Source organism: Brassica napus, chromosome C5 (genome assembly GCF_020379485.1).
Source record: "Brassica napus cultivar Da-Ae chromosome C5, Da-Ae, whole genome shotgun sequence".
Taxonomy (NCBI): Eukaryota; Viridiplantae; Streptophyta; class Magnoliopsida; order Brassicales; family Brassicaceae; genus Brassica; species Brassica napus.
Genome location: NC_063448.1, coordinates 23,893,466 through 23,910,053, shown reverse-complemented (window position 1 = coordinate 23,910,053; position 16,588 = coordinate 23,893,466). Strand labels below are relative to the sequence as shown.

Sequence of the window (16,588 nt, the reverse complement as noted above, 5' to 3'; positions counted from 1 at the left end):
AAAATCGAAATTCACTCACATTAACATCGACCAAAAGCATATCCACCCACATCAGCTCTCCACCCCGCTTAACGTTCCTAGTCTCCCAGTATCTCAGCAGCCTAGCCTCCACAACCGATGAACAATTCCCGGTCTTCAAATCAGAAAAACACCCTAGAGATGATCATTTAGAGAGATGAGTAGAAGATCGAGAATAAAAGAGAAAAGTAGCAGAGAGATGAAGAGAGCAAGATCTCCAGGTGAATACTAACCTATTTATAGCAGAGACTACAGATTTCACAGACGCAACCGACGCATTGAAGGGTTCTTAGTAGGTGTTGATATTAATGTGATTAATGTTGCGATCCGTTACGGGAACAATAGATCGTCATCCTCGCCGCCGATATCAAACTCAGAGTAACGATAGAGAAAATTAGGGTTAGGGTCGTAGTGAAGGTGGCTAATTGATGACATGACATCCGAGTTGGACTCTCTGAGAGAGATTCAAGATTATAAAGATAGTTATTTACGAAATTTATAATTCTATTTATTATATAGTGTATATTGCGTAATTTATTTAGTTTTTCTTAGGAAAAAACAGAGAAAATAGTTTTGGTTTTGTTTCAAAACTTTATACTAATATAAGACAAGGAAATGAGAAATGGAAGAAGAAGTGGTGATTATTATTTGAAATAAACCAGAAAGCGATTCATCTGGTTTTCATTTCAAAATTTGAAAACCAAACGTTCCCGATTTTCATCACTTACGTCCCACCACCGCCGCCTTCGCTGCAGCTGCAGCTGCATCGGGGAATGTAAATAGCCGACGTCTTACCCTTATTGATTGTCACGTGTAAGTCATCAACCTCCTCGCCTCTTAAAAACCCTAGTTGCGGGAAGGTTTTTGTGCAGTCTCAGTGTTTACACATCCTCGAAACCACCTGGGTTGTCTGGGATACATCTAATTTGATCGCAATTTATGGGATTTCCCCAATTTTAATTCGATTCGATTAGCTTTTGACTTTGCGATTTCTCGTAGCTACGACTTAAGCTGATTCGAAACCATTATCGGACTCGTTTCAGGTTTATCGATCGAAGCACATTTGAATCTGCCGAAATGTCTCTGCTAAGTAGGTTCTTTTACAAGAGACCACCAGATGGGTTGCTTGAGTTTGCTGATAGAGTTTATGGTAATCATCACCACCTTTTAACGATTAACTGTTTCTGTGTTTCTCTTTTTTGGCTAAATCATCTTTGTACTTTCCGACAGTTTTTGATTCATGTTTTTGCACGGAAGTGTTGGCTGATGACTTATACCAAATCTTTCTCCACGAAGTTATCAATGATTTACACGAAGACTTCCCCGAATCATCTTTTCTAGCTTTCAATTTCCGAGAAGGAGAGAAAAGAAGCGTCTTTGCTGAGACTCTCTGTGAATACGATGTCACTGTCCTTGAGTATCCGAGGCAATACGAAGGCTGCCCTTTGCTCCCTTTATCACTCATCCAGCATTTTCTCCGTGTCTGTGAGAATTGGCTTTCTCGTGGGAGCCGTCAGGATGTTATTCTTCTTCACTGCGAAAGAGGAGGCTGGCCGCTTCTCGCTTTTGTCCTTGCCAGCTTTCTTATTTTCAGGAAAGTTCACAGTGGTGAGCGCAGGACCCTTGAGATTGTGCATCGTGAGGCTCCCAAGGGTCTATTGCAGCTCCTCTCCCCCTTGAATCCGTTCCCTTCTCAGCTTCGTTATCTTCAGTATGTAGCGAGGAGGAACATCAGTCCTGAGTGGCCGCCTCCTGAGAGATCTCTTTCTTTGGATTGTGTGATTATTCGAGCTATTCCCAACTTCGACTCCCAACATGGATGCAGACCTATTATACGTATCTTTGGCAGAAATTACAGTTGCACTTCTGGTCTTTCCACGGAGATGCTCTATTCTATGTCTAATAAGAAAAAACCCCTTCGGCATTACCGACAGGTTGGTGTGTGCCTGTGATTTCTTCACACACTTCTCTTTCTAACGACTACTCTGTATAATCTGGCTGCAGGCACAATGTGACGTGATCAAAATTGACATCCAGTGCTGGGTGCAAGGAGATGTTGTACTGGAGTGTGTGCATATGGATTTAGAACCAGAACGAGAGGTTATGATGTTTCGTGTGATGTTCAATACTGCATTCATCAGGTCCAACATACTAATGTTGAACTCCGACAACTTGGATATTCTTTGGGAGGCCAAGGATCATTATCCAAAAGGGTTTCGAGCAGAGGTGTGTCGACCTTTTTGTTCACCTCTTTAAGTTTTATATGAATATGAGAAGATATAGATAGCCAGAGGAGAAACAATTTTCCTTAGATGGGTGGGCTGAACATAGTCCATACTATATACATGCGCTTGTTTCTGACTCCATTCTTTATGCATACAGGTTTTGTTTGGAGAAGTTGAGAATGCTTTGCCTCAGAAAGTTCCAACGCCAATAGTAAATGGTGATGAGACTGGTGGCTTGCCCATTGAAGCCTTTTCTAAAGTGCAAGAACTTTTTAGTGGTGTGGATTTAGCTGAAAATGGAGACGATGCTGCTTTGTGGTTGCTGAAACAACTTGCTGCAATAAATGATGCAAAGGAGTTCACAAGATTTCGGCACAGAGGGGGTTTTTATATGAATTCTCCTGACTCTGAAGAGGAGACCAACACATCTAGCGCCGCTGATAGTTCAGATGAAGGCTTTGATGCCATCCATAGACCTCGCATTTCTCTATCTTTTGATAATGATGACCCCGAAGGCATTCCTATATCTTTTGCTCCTGAATCTTCAGCGGAGCCTCATGAATTCTCTCGTGGACAACAGCAAGAAGATCAATCGAAAGACAGTGTCCAGCTTTCGGCTCTTCCTTCTTCTGCCACACTTTTACCTCCACCGCTACCACCACCTCCTCCCCCTCTTTTTTCTGTAAATAAAGTTACAAGCATAGACTCGTTGCCATCCCAACCCCAACCCCCACCTCCGCCGGCACCTCTCCCTAGTTTCAGCAGTAGAGATCATCCAACAACATCACACCACCCTATCAACAAAACCCCACCACCACCACCTCCTCCTCCACCTTTCTCTAGAAGCATTTCTCCACCTTCAGCTCCACCTCCTCCACCACCACCACCCCCGCCGCCTTCATTTGGGAGCACAGGAAATAAACTTCAGGTGCAACCCCCTCCACCACCTTTCTCTAAAAGCATTTCTCCATCTTCAGCTCCACCACCACCCCCGCCACCTCCGTTTGGGAACACAGGAAATAAAGTTCAGGCGAAGCCACATCCACCACCACCTCCTCCTCCTCCTCCTCCAATCCAAGCATCCTCGACTAAATGTGTGCCGTCACCACCCCCACCGCCACCTACATCTCATTCGGGTCTTGCTCGTACTGGTCCACCTTCGGCACCCCCACCACCTCCACCTCCGCTTCCTAAGGCTTATATTTCAAATGCCCCCATGCCACCTCCACTTCCTCCTTCATCTGCAAAGTTAGGTGCTCCCCCTCCGCCTCCACCACCACCTCCTTCATCTGCAAAGTTGGGTGCTCCCCCTCCGCCTCCTCCACCACCACGTCCTCCTTCATCCGGAAAGTTGGGTGCTCCTCCTCCGCCTCCACCACCACCACTATCCAAGACCCCTGCTCCCCCTCCACCACCTCTATCCAAGACCTCTGCTCCTCCTCCTCCGCCAGCTTTGGGTCGTGGTACAAGTAGTTGCCCACCACCATTGGGAGCAAAAGGTTCAAATGCACCGCCGCCACCTCCTGCTGCAGGAAGGGGCAGAGCTTCCTCGGGACTTGGAAGAGGCCGAGGTGTGAGTGTGCCTACTGTTGCACCTAAGAAAACCGTGCTAAAGCCTTTGCATTGGTCTAAAGTTACTCGGCCAGCAAAAGGTAGTTTGTGGGCTGATGATACTCAAAAACAGGAAAACCAACCTCGGTGGGTTCCTCTTACACTTTCTTTTAGATAGTTTAGCGTGACATTCACAGTCTCTAGTTCATTGATAATAGTAAAACAAATGTTATCAGTCGTTCCAGTTCTGTCTTGCAAATTTTCTTATCTCCCAGTAGCTGGTATGTTTGCTGAAGCTAATAAAATGATTTTATGAATCTTCATGACAGTGCCCCTGAAATAGATATATCAGAGCTCGAGAGTCTGTTTTCTGCAGTTTCAGATACCGCTGCTAAGAAAAGCACAGCTCGCAGGGGTTCGAGTATCAGCAAACCTGAGAAAGTTCAACTGGTGAGGCAGCTCAGTTTCACCTCTTTACATATCTAACATTTGTTATATATAAATACAATTCTGTAAAATTTCCAAATATTATCAATTTATCATGTGTAGGATTTATTTAAGCAGCTATTGCCTACAGCTTTAGAGTTCATGAAGTAAATAGTTATTTGACGATCCAATTCATTGGTTACCAGAAAACATTGACACTTGATATACTTTGCAAATTCCATTTATTCCATCAAATGGGTAGTCTATGACTAACATAAACGAATATGATTGACGCCTCTTAGTATACTTATCTTCTAGTCCTGAGTTTTGTGTGTGTGTTTGTATCAGGTTGACCTTCGAAGAGCAAATAACTGTGAAATAATGCTTACGAAAATTAAGATTCCTCTGCCAGATATGCTTGTAAGTTTTTGCTCTCGGTTTGCTCATCATTTTAGCATTGAAACAATAATTGTAAGGCGGACGTTCAGAGTTTACATTTCTTTTTGTAACTTTTTTACCTAGTTGCATCTCTTTATATCATGTTTACTATGTCTACTAACTGAGAATTTCATATCTGTTTCTTATCTTAGAGCGCAGTTCTAGCCTTAGATTCGTCAGTTCTGGACATCGACCAGGTTGAAAATCTCATCAAATTTTGTCCGACGAAGGAAGAAATGGAATTGTTGAGGGTAAATCTTAAAGTTTATTGTCATACTTCTCTGTAGAGTACCAGGTTCATAGGTTCTGTTTGGCTTCAAAACGCAAGTTTCTTTCAGCAATTCCTTAATGCCTAAAGTTAACTTGTTCTGTTTTTGTCTTCAGAATTATACCGGTGACAAAGAAATGCTTGGAAAGTGTGAACAGGTTTGTTCCAGTTCTTGGAGCGTTGGATGGTTACATGTTTATAATCTGTGTTCTGACTCTTAACTTTGCAAAATGTATCAGTTTTTCATGGAACTAATGAAGGTTCCACGTATAGAAGCAAAGTTACGAGTGTTTGGCTTTAAGATTACCTTTGCTTCTCAGGTATAACTATTAAAACTTTCTGCATTTGGTCTCTCCTGTCTTAGGCATGTTGTGGTGATCTTATTTTTTTGCTCTTTTCAGGCGGAAGACTTAAAAAGCTGCCTGAATACAATAAACGATGCTACTAAAGAGGTATAGTGGAGAGTGAGAGCTTCTAAGTTATGGAAATATATCCCCATCTTGATAATTAAGTATTATTATTATCATGCAACAGGTGAAGGAGTCTGCAAAGTTGCGTCAGATTATGCAAACAATTTTAACACTAGGAAATGCTCTGAATCAGGGAACTGCAAGAGGTTTTACCTTTATATTCCTATTGATTTCAAGTTTTTTTTAAATGATTTTTCTTGTAGCATCTGTTGGTAATGTAGTGTGCCTTTTGTGTTGCAGGGTCTGCTGTGGGTTTCAAACTGGAGAGTCTTCTTAAATTATCTGATACTCGTGCAAAAAATAACAAAATGACTTTGATGCATTACTTATGCAAGGTAGAAGCACATACCTTTCTTATCTCAATAATACTTTTTATTCAGTTAGTTTTTTTAAGATGAACTTTAGGTAAATTTTCTTTTTTTGCTGTTTAGCTTGTTGGCGAAAAAATGCCAGAGTTGCTGGATTTTCCCAGTGACCTTGCTCACTTGGAAGCTGCATCAAAGGTACCCTTGTTATTCATGCTTGCATATGAGCTTTCCGTCTTCATAATGCACTTGCCTTAATAGTTTCTAAAAATTGCAGATTGATTTCAAAACGTTGGCTGAAGAAATGCAGGCGGCAGCTAAAGGCCTTGAAAAGGTTGATCACGAACTCATGGCTTCAGGAAACGATGGTGCAATATCTCTGGGCTTCCGAAAGGTGAGCTACATGTTAAAAGTTGTTCTTAGTGTTGCTCATATGGGTTTCTTGGTTAATTCATAGGCTGTGATAAGAACCAGAAGGTATTCGTAGCTTCTAAATGAGATCACTTCATGTTTTCAGGTTTTGAAGGAGTTTCTTGCTACCGCTGAAGCAGAAGTGAGGTTGCTTGCTTCCTTATATACAGAATCGGTGAGTTACTTGTACTCTTTGAGGACATGCAGTTCGAAACTCATGTTCCAGTCCTAATATTGATTTGTTATTTTGCAGGGAAGAAATGCAGATTCCTTGTGCCACTACTTTGGTGAGGATCCAAATAGATGTCCTTTCGAACAAGGTACATGCACCAAGTCTATTCTTATAGATTGGTTAAAGCCATTATGTGTTAAATGCAACTACTCATTTCTATTCTGACCATTGTTCCTATCTGCAGTGACCAAGATTCTGGCTCTTTTCATGAAAACTTTCATCAAATCACGAGAGGAGAATGAGAAACAAGCGGAGGCTGACAAGAAGAAGCTGGAGAAAGATACAATGAAGGAGAAGCCAATGTTAAAGAAAGACGGTGCTGATCCATAGACATAGAACGTGAACAGAGGTCGGTCTTTAAAGAAAGACCGGAGTGTTTCAGATCGATGAAAGCTTTGTTTTATAGTACACAATGTTGCACATAACAATCAAGAAGCAGAGATCTTTCGTAGATCGTAGAAAAAGTAGACAGCTTCTATGATGTTTATATGGAAGTGTAAACTCTCTTTGATCATCACTTCGTTGATGTAAAATCAGAGGTTCTTGTCAATGTTGTAGAAGATATTTGAATTTTTATAGAACCCACTCAAAGTTATTATCTTTAACTGTGCAGATAAAAACAATTTCTGTTCAGAGAGTAATAAATTTTTACATTCTACTTGTCTGCATAAACATAATGCAGAGAAATAATCAGAAGCAGTGACCTTGTTCCAACAAATTCTACATCATTTGTTCTAACACAAGATTTTTGCTTCTTCTTCTTTAAGCATGTCTAGTTGTTTATTTCAGTTTTGCAAAGATGAGGACTCAAGACAGAGTAGGGGAAAGCTCATCTAGAGGAGCAGATGGTTAGTCGAGAGGTTTTGTTCTCTTCGTTACCATCAATTTCAATCCTTCTGTGTTGTGTATCCTATTAGTCATTTTCACCTGTCCATCCACAAAACAAATAAAGAACTATTCGTTGATGATTTTTTTGGTTTGCATGTGAAGTCTTATCTTAATTCAGTTTTGAAATCATTGATCTGTATTGAGAGAAAATAGGAATGGTGGTAGCTGATAAGACTACCGAAGGAGCTCCTGGTGCAGTCTGAAAGTTAAATCTTCGAATAAGCATTTCAATTGCCACCACCACATTCTACAAAACAGAGATTTATGTTACTGTAAGACATTGAAGCAGGTACTCTCATATGTAACAAGTATTGATTGATGTCAATTGTGTCTTTACCTCAAAAGAAGCAAACGTCTCGCTTATGCATTTCCCCGGCCCTCCACCAAACGGCAAGTAACTGGAGAAGCAAAGTTTACCCATATAATCAACTCTAATGAATCTGAGAAGTTGCAAGCAAAAGATGGGCTTATTACCTGACGTTTTGGTTTGTCTCATTTTGGGTTTGGTCCATCTAGAGGCCATCTCTCAGGATTGAACTCGTCTGCGTCATCCCAATGAAGATATCCTCTCTCATATTAGTTCCAATCACAATCTTTTCTCAAAACTAGTAAGTTGCATTCTTGAATGCAGACAAATTAAAACCACAATGTTGAAGTTTCTGTGACCTTTTTATGGGATACTCTCCAAGAATGTCGTTCTCTAGATGATATCCATAACCACCGGTACTAATCCGTCGTTCTCTGATCCGTCTGTCTAGAGAACGATGATCTCAGGACTGGTGGTTGTGGATATCATCTCAATGACTGCACAACATCAAAACAAAACAGGTGTCCCTAGACTTCTATAGAATGATTTAAGATACAGCAGACTCGAAATTTCCAAACCTAAACATTTTTTTAACTATAGAAGAAGAAGATGAGGACATGTAATGAATGCCTTTAACCTAATCCATAGCTGTAAGCGAATAAGATGATCACGTGTAATGAATGCCTTTAACCTAATCCATACCTAAAATGATTTTTAATGTGAAATACTTATAATATTTTATATGGCTATGATTTCTAACATTTTAATAATATAAATTAGATTTTGATACAACGCATGTGTGTTTTCAAATTAAATAAATGTTTGTTTAATAAATTTTTATATAAAATATTGTATAGGTTTAGGCGCATTTAACCGAAACCGAAAACTGAACTGTACCAAAATGAAAAAATCAAAACCAAAATTAAATTGAATTTCATAAATAATCGAACAAATCATATATTTCTGGAACCAAAAAAATGAGACTGAACTGAAAACCAAATGGATACCTAAAAATTTAAAATACAAAATATATACTTACAAATATTAATTATATTCAATTTTTAAAATAATCAAATATCGTAAAAATACTATTTATGAACCGAATTACCCCGAAAAAAACAAATTACCCAAATATTTTTTATTCAAAATATTAAAATTATCCAAACTATCCGGTGTTTTTATCCAAACAATCCGAATTACCCTATATTTAAACTAAAAAGGCCAAATTGTCTGATATTTTTATCTATAAATCTGTAATTACCCGTAAATCGATGGGTGATATAATATGCAATTCAAATCGAATTAAATTTTTATATTTAGAGTACTCTAATATATATTCATAGATATTTAGATGAATAGTGGAGATATTTTGGACACGATGCTCCAATTTTTCAAAAGTTAGCTATACAAATTTTTAATGAAACTAATTTTTTATCTAGTTGTAAGCGTAGTGGATCAATATTCGAAAGGATGCATACTAAAAAAAAATAGATTTAAGCATTAATTATTCATATATGTCTATTACAATTTACATTTACAAAAAATATAATTGTTTGTTTGTTTAGTTTATTTTTGTTGTTGACATGTTATTAGAATCCTTTTGATGTTTTGTTTTTGGTTTATTTTAAATTTTAAATTTTAAATGTAATTTCATTATTCACATTAAACATTTAAATATTTATTAATTTTAATTTTTTTGTATTATTTTATTATGTCCAATTCCTAATTTGTTACAATTTGGTATGTATAATTGTATTCTAAAACTAATTAAAATATCGATTCAGTGACCCAGTAACTCATAAAATAATCCGATTCAGTGTCTGGATAGGGTTTCACTGGTTTTAGATCAAAGCCATCAGAGCTTCTCCATGCAATCGGTATGAAAGTATATGATACAGTCTTGCGTGAAATCAAGCTGAAGGCCAGCTTTACATATAAAAACAATTAGGTGAACGATGGCAGCACACATGTGCACGCAGTAATATAATTTTTAGTTTTGATATTTACATTTTTATGATTATAACATTTGTAGTTCAACATTTTTGAATCTTTCTAAACATTATTACTTTTCAACCATTATAGATTGATGTTTAAATTTATCTTATTATGTATGCAATAAATAATTCATGCATGTTTATATGTAGTACTCAGAAATTGATAAACTTTATATGAAAATACAACATTTGAAGTCCGGTTTATAAGTATTGATTTCGTAAGATAACAAGAAAAAACCAGGAAAAAACAAAAATAGTCGGGTAGAAGAAGTTTGCATTTCATATACCGAGAATGGTTCGGATCTGATCCAGTGGATGTCGAGCGAGGGATTTCGGATCTGGATACCCGTTTTGTTGATCCGTTACGGCTCGGTATATAACTTCATAATCTTCAGCTAACGTTTTGGCCACCCGCACGCAAGCTTCGGACCTGAGTTTAGGGACTTGTATCTGCTCGAACTCAGGAAGAGTGCCTTCGCTTCCCAAAACGAGGCCGAAGAAGGCCTTGAGGCATTCTGACAGCACTGCGGGTGATGTCTCCTGTCGTCCAGACAAAGCAAGTTCAGTTGTGGTGTAAGAGCGGAAGATTTGCATTTTGTCTGAAAGACCGCATCTTTGGAGGAGCGTGTCGACTTCTTTCTGGACCAGGAGGTTTATGTGGTTCTCGATCATTGATCCGATGTTAGTTACGTACTGTGACGCCACATCGTGTCTTAGCAACGGTTGTTGGATGGCGCATAAACAGTTGATGAGGAATATCTTCGAGGGTGTTTCATTGTTCTGTAAGAACGAGATAAATCTTGAGAAAAGTCTTTTCTTGAGGTTAAAAGGAATGTAACGGATTATATATATATATATACCTGTGGTGGGGACGAGCTGCTAGAGAGTAGAGCATCTACTGTTGTTAACTGGCTTGAGTCGGAACTTGTTCGGCTTCGTCTGGTTAATTGGCCGCTCATTTTCGATTTGTGCGCCTCAGCTGCTTGCTCACACATCTGTGGAGTTTCAGAAAAGTTCAAGAATTTATCTTCAATGCACAATCATGGCTTTTGATGGACAAATGATTTATACCTTAATGATAGGGTCGAGCAGTGCAGAGAGGACGGGATCAAATGCCGGTTTCTCTCCTGAAGCGGAAACCATCATGCTATTGTAGTTCTCGATTATCTCAAGAGTTAGAGAAACTCCTTCTCGGACAGCTGGAGGCGGAGAGAGATCAATAGCTACCGGTGGAGGGTATCGTAGAAGCTTCTCCCCTCGGGTTTTAAGAATGTCGAAGAAGGTTTTCTGTGCAGCATCCTTAACCATCCCAATTGTATTACAGAGAGCAGTGTCTCGCCCGAGTAAGTCTGAGATCTGCAAGGTGAAGGGAACAACGCGGTGATGAAATCTAATAGAGCGATAAATGCTTGTAGTATAGCAGAAGAGGTCAATAAAAAAAAAAAACTCACAGTGTAGCTGTAGAACTCCAAGGTGTTGGTGAGTTTATAAGAAATAATAAGACTTGGTTGTGACTGCAGCACTTGCTCGACTCTCACTTTAAATGGCCTGCAAACTCCTTCGAAAATTCTATCCAGAACAAATGTAAAATCAGATTCTGCTGCCTTTAGGGAATCATTCTCAGCCGTATTCTTCGCCGTTGATTTATAATCTGCTGAGTCTATGTCAAATAAAGCATGAACAAGTTCTCTTTCTGATGCCAAAGCCTGCACCCAAAACAACAACCACCTTAGGAAAAAGAAGCACAACAACATGATATATTTGGTCTGAAGATCATGACAATGAATTCACACACTATATTGATAACAGAAGTTTTCATAGCCAAAATAAAACAATCATTCTAACATCAGTTGCATTAGGACTCAAAAGAGAAGAAAAAATGGTCACAAACCTGATGCAGCCACCCAAGCATGTCTCCAACATATCGTAAGGGGTCATGGGCATGAACTTCAATAGGTCTAGGCATTCCTCCAGGTCCTCCACGTGTAAGAGCGCTAATAAACCTTCTAAATAAGGCATTATGTCTCAGATTTCCTACCTGCATGATTTCCGCAAACATGCCCCAGTATCATTAAAGTATAAACAAAGAGTAGACTTGAGTAAAGTTGAAAGACTAACCTCCTCTGCACAATATTTGAAGAGCGCGGGTTTCTCCTTAAGACAGCGAACAGCAGTCCTCAAAAGGTCACCCACCTCTGGGTTATCCGTATCACCCAGTTTCCTACACTCAGCCTGAACCCACCTAGAAGAATCAACTTTTTTTCGGTTATATATTGATAGTTATGAAACCTCAAAGCTCACAGCCAACAAAAAATATTCTTCATAGTAAATCTTCTCTTGGACATGGCTAAAAATCTCTAGCAAACTGATAGGTGTGGTAACTGGTAAAGAAACACCGTTGAGAAGTTCAGGAAGAGACGACCAAACTATATTTAGGGTCCAAAATAGCAATGAAGAATTCATGCTAGTTCCAAATACTAACCAAGTTTCAACCAACAAAGTAATCTTTTGGAAAGAAGAAGCAGAAAATGTACCTGCAAAGACGCTCATACGCTCCTTCTTGGTACATAGCCATCACTCCCATCAACTCCAACCCAGCTCGCTGCATACACATTCCTTATAATCAAACACTAAACCACTCTGAACGCAAGACAAATACAAGTTTGGAACTTGTTTCGGAATAAGTCACCTGATGATGCGTCCTGAGAAGCAATTTGCAATTGGAATGAATCTCCTGAACATGAGACAAGGCTTGGAAGAAACTCTCATCCAATTCATCTTCCCTAAGCGCTTTAATCTGCATCAATCAACAACAATTACAGATCTGATCACCATCAAGATACAAACGCACTCCCTCACTCACTCACCTCTTCGTTCGATAGCTGATAATCACGAAGAAAGCAACCAACGATCTCCTGCCTCTGAGTAGTAACCTCAAGCTCTTGCTTCAGCCTCTCAGTGGTACTGATGATATCGCTTGTGGTCTCCGCTGAGCTGCTTAGCGCCGCCGCGATCTTGTCGCAGCAATCTGCCAAAGCGTTCACTTCCTCCTCCACGCGATCCAACGCGATCTGAGTCGAATCGGCCGCGCTAAGGAACTCGCTGTTGATCTGGAGCGCGCGCTTCTCGATCGTCGATCTGAGGTTCCGCCGCGCGTGAGCGCTGTTCTCGTCGTAGAATGAAGACAAAGCGTTTAGCGACGCCACCAGATCCGGAGTATCCGTACGGCATTCTAGTACCTTCTTCAGCTTCCGAGATAGTCCGGGAGCTAATCCCACCGTCGAAGCCATCGTCACCTCTGCTCCGTTTCGTTCTCTTCTACAAACGATCTCCCAGCATTTGCCTTCTTCTTCTTCGATCTCAGATGATTTTCTCTCGCCTACACTGTCGGATCTGATTTGCTACTATGATGGGCTGGATACTTTGTGCGCTAGGCCCATATAACTTCTTTAGATATTCCCCTGGTAAGATAGGCCCGTATAATATGTTCGTTAAGACCCATCACCAACCAATCCTGCTGTATAATTTATGTTTGATATGAATGGAAATATCATTTTAAGAAATCAAAGTTGAGATACTACAGCATGAGATTAACAAATTATAATAAGACTTCCACACATAATTTCACAGCAAGAAATAATGACGTGGAGGTAAAACCGATTGGTACTTAAAACCGTTTAGCTAGCTTAGTAGCGAACGTCTGTAGAAGTAAAAACCAGAAAGCATATATAGTATTAAACGGTTAAAACCATTATAAGCACTTAAACGGTTAAATCTATCAAGTTACGTTTTAATACTAACCGGTACATGCTTGTTCTAATGTCAAGCGACTTGGGTCAAATCTATTGGGAACAAAAATAAATCACGCATCCTTGCTGCTAAAACTTGGTTGGACACGATAGGTCAAGGTCTAATACGCAATACTAAAAGTAAACCTAATCATCACATTATGGCCTAAAGACTATATAATATGGTTACTCTGCTAACTTTCTTGTAACTCCAACCCAAACCTTTCAAAACCCTAGAGCGGCGATTTTTTCCTCTCCCATACCTCTTCAACTTTTTCCTCAGATCTGAGGTCTTCTTCGGTCCGGCGGCGCTTCTCGCTGGTACCGTGAGAGGGTCTCCTCTTATCATTACCCTTTTCAAGTTTAATTTTTTTCTTAGGTGTATGTTCTTCGACGTTGCTGGAAGTAAATATAAGTTATGTTCGTTTCGGTTGTGATCTTGTGCGTGGTGTGTGGCTTCTTGCCTCCTCCTCCGAAGATATGGATTCAGATCCGGAATAGAGACTCAAATCTCAGAGAATTTCATTTCGGTTTTCACCTATGTTGATCTTTTTAGATCTAATGTATGTGGTGTGGTGGTTTGTCATGGTTTCCGGTTGTACTAAGAAGGATCTTGTTGGTGGGGCTTCGGTTGTCATGTTCGCGGTGTGTAGTCACATTAAAAGTGTGTGGAAGGCCCATTCACATATGTGGTTTAGCCACCGGAGAAGTGGTGTATCTTTTGGCATTGTCAGGGTGTGGAGTCGCATCAGAGGCGCGCGAAAAGCCCATTCACAGTCCAATAGCATATCTTCTTTGGATATGGAGAGGCTCTACTTCGACGGTTATATATTGCAACCATGCCGGTTTGGTTTTCTCTTTGTCGGGTTTTTCTTTCAGTCTCTAGTCGTTCTTGTCGTTTTATTTTGGCTCCAGTCATTTACTTTAGAGTTTGAGTTGTCATGATTGGTTTGTCCTCGAGTCTTTAGCTCTTGCAAGCGTTACCCTTTTGTGGGTTATAGGAATGCTGCAAGGATTGAGGAGTTCTTAGGTCCTGTAGCTTCAATAGATTGGGAGCTCTTTAGCAAGACTATGCAGAATTCCCTACACTACAAGAAAACAGCGGCATACTGAGGAAAAAAATCGTCGGTATGTCGTCGGAATAACGCTATTCCGACGATATACCGACGAAAAAAATCCTCGGAAATAACTCCTCGGAAATTCATCTTTCCTCGGAAATCCCTCGGAAATTTCCGACGGAATTCCGAGGACTTTTTTCGTCGAAAATTCTTCGGAATATTCCGAGGAAGATGTCGTCAGAATATTCCGAGGGATACACTTCCTCGGAATATTTCCAAAATTAAAAAAAAAATTATAAATTTATTTTTTTAAATTGAAATTCGAAAATATAAAATTAAAATTGAAATAGAAAACATATTTAAAATACAAAAAATAATAAAATAGTTTTTATAAATAAAAAAAATGTTTTATAAATACAAAATTAGTTTTAATAAATATAAATATTTTTATAAATATGAAATCATCTTTTTATAAATACAAAATAGTTTTTATAAATACAAAAAATAATAAAATAGTGTTTATAAATCAAAAAAATGTTTTATAAATACAAAAATAGTTTTAATAAATATAAATATTTTTATAGATATGAAATCATCTTTTTATAAATACAAAATAGTTTTTATAAATACAAAAAATAATAAAATAGTGTTTATATAGAAAAAAACGTTTTGTAAATACAAAAATAATAAACAATTTATAAAAAAAATTCTAAATCAATTCAACACAACCAAATCACAATTCTAAACCTATTACACAACAAATCACAATCCTACCCAATCACCCTAACAAAAATCTATCAAAAAACTTCTAAAATCATCAAATCTACTTAAAAACCTAACAAATAGGACCTAAGAGAGTGGGATAGGGTCCTTACATGATTTGTAAGGGAATGGAAAGGATTCGCCGGAGAGATCGTCGCGAGAGAAGGTGGAGAACGCCGGAAGGAGAGAGAGATCGCCGGAGAGGAAGAAGAGAGAAATGGGGAAGAAGATGCGGTTCGAGTTTATAAAACCTTGGGTCTGACGGATATTTTCCTTCGGAATTCCCTCAGTATTTTCAATTTCAATTTTCGCGAAATATTTGGCGGCTTGTTTGCCCGGTTAAATGAAAATATTCCGAGGAAATTCCGACGGCCACTTAAATATCCGTCGGAATTTTCTCGGAATATTTTCATTAATTCGAGGAAAAAGAATATCATGTGCATGTATTTCTATTAATTTATATTGTTCCTCGGAATTTCCTCGGAATATTCCGAGGAAATACCGAGGAACTAGTGTTTGGGGTTTCAAAACATCAATTTTTTTTGCTGTATTTCATTTCTTATACAATTGTAATGCATACCATTGAGGATTCTTTGTATAGATGAGCATAAACCATGAAATAACAAATTTCAAAACTAATTGAAAGTATTTCCTTTACCGTTCATTAAAGTGTATAAGTGTTTCTCTTATGTTGTGGGGATTTCGTTCATACAATCGGAAAAGTGTTTATTATAGGGTAAGGAACAAATTTTTGACTTCATAATCAGTCTAAGACACTTAATAAGGGTTATATAAGTGTTATTCAAACCGCAAAACGTTGTTTTCGGTTTAAAAATCCTATTTCCTCGGAATTTCCTCGGAATATTCCGAGGGAATTCCGAGGAAACCCTAATCTTCCTCGGAATATTCCGAGGAAATTCTGAGGAACACTTGATAAACTCGAACGTTTTTTTATAAACGCATCGATCGATCCGTTGATGTTCAAAAACGCATCGATCGATCGAGTATATCAAGTGTTCCTCGGAATATTCTGAGGCTTTTCCGAGGAAACAGGGTTTGGGGTAACAATGTGATCGATCGATTAGATTATCCCATCGATCGATGTGGATATCCAATAGATCGAATGAACAAAATCTCGAACGTTTTTTTATAAACGCATCGATCGATGCGTTTATGTTCAAAAACGCATCGATCGATCGAGTATATCAAGTGTTTCTCGGAATTTCCTCGGAATATTCCCGAGGCTTTTCCGAGGAAACATGGTTTGGGGTAATAATGTGATCGATCGATCCCAAAATGGATCGATCGATCACCAAGATAGACCAAAGCGTAACAATGTGATCGATCGATTAGATTATCCCATCGATCGATGTGGATATCCAATAGATTGAATGAACAAAATCTCGAACGTTTTTTTATAAACGCATCGATCGATCCGTTTATGTTC

The 16,588-nt window shown here is 38.9% G+C and overlaps 3 protein-coding genes across 5 annotated transcripts; 1 reads left to right on the top strand and 2 right to left on the bottom strand.

Moving 5' to 3' along the window:
* The first annotated feature begins 632 nt into the window (after window positions 1-632).
* On the top strand, window positions 633-6,944 carry LOC125587728 (formin-like protein 14). Of its 2 annotated transcripts, XM_048758760.1 has the most exons (18): window positions 633-831; window positions 1,062-1,168; window positions 1,249-1,952; window positions 2,023-2,244; window positions 2,401-3,941; window positions 4,124-4,244; window positions 4,569-4,640; window positions 4,811-4,909; window positions 5,043-5,084; window positions 5,166-5,246; window positions 5,328-5,378; window positions 5,461-5,542; window positions 5,637-5,731; window positions 5,828-5,899; window positions 5,979-6,095; window positions 6,219-6,287; window positions 6,366-6,432; window positions 6,529-6,944. In XM_048758760.1, exons 2-18 carry the CDS (start codon window positions 1,096-1,098, stop codon window positions 6,672-6,674), a joined length of 3,654 nt encoding a protein of 1,217 aa, XP_048614717.1. In that variant the 5' UTR covers window positions 633-831; window positions 1,062-1,095; the 3' UTR covers window positions 6,675-6,944. The 2 variants fall into 2 exon arrangements, with proteins under 2 accessions (XP_048614717.1, XP_048614718.1); XM_048758761.1 differs by lacking the exon at window positions 633-831 and having other exon boundaries at window positions 867-1,168.
* Window positions 6,895-8,195, bottom strand: LOC106367155 (protein LUTEIN DEFICIENT 5, chloroplastic-like). 2 transcript variants are annotated; one of them, XM_013806871.3, is made up of 5 exons: window positions 7,899-8,195; window positions 7,707-7,774; window positions 7,570-7,630; window positions 7,411-7,479; window positions 6,895-7,271 (listed from the first exon to the last, which is right to left on the bottom strand). In XM_013806871.3, exons 2-5 carry the CDS (start codon window positions 7,742-7,744, stop codon window positions 7,194-7,196), a joined length of 246 nt encoding a protein of 81 aa, XP_013662325.1. In that variant the 5' UTR covers window positions 7,745-7,774; window positions 7,899-8,195; the 3' UTR covers window positions 6,895-7,193. The 2 variants fall into 2 exon arrangements, with proteins under 2 accessions (XP_013662325.1, XP_048614719.1); XM_048758762.1 differs by having other exon boundaries at window positions 7,707-8,190.
* Window positions 8,196-9,622: 1,427 nt separating this feature from the next.
* LOC125587727 (conserved oligomeric Golgi complex subunit 6-like) lies at window positions 9,623-12,908 on the bottom strand. Its single transcript, XM_048758758.1, has 9 exons — window positions 12,401-12,908; window positions 12,223-12,330; window positions 12,068-12,135; window positions 11,652-11,775; window positions 11,425-11,571; window positions 10,985-11,239; window positions 10,605-10,889; window positions 10,394-10,528; window positions 9,623-10,313 (listed from the first exon to the last, which is right to left on the bottom strand). Exons 1-9 carry the CDS (start codon window positions 12,821-12,823, stop codon window positions 9,813-9,815), a joined length of 2,046 nt encoding a protein of 681 aa, XP_048614715.1. The 5' UTR covers window positions 12,824-12,908; the 3' UTR covers window positions 9,623-9,812.
* Window positions 12,909-16,588: the final 3,680 nt, after the last annotated feature.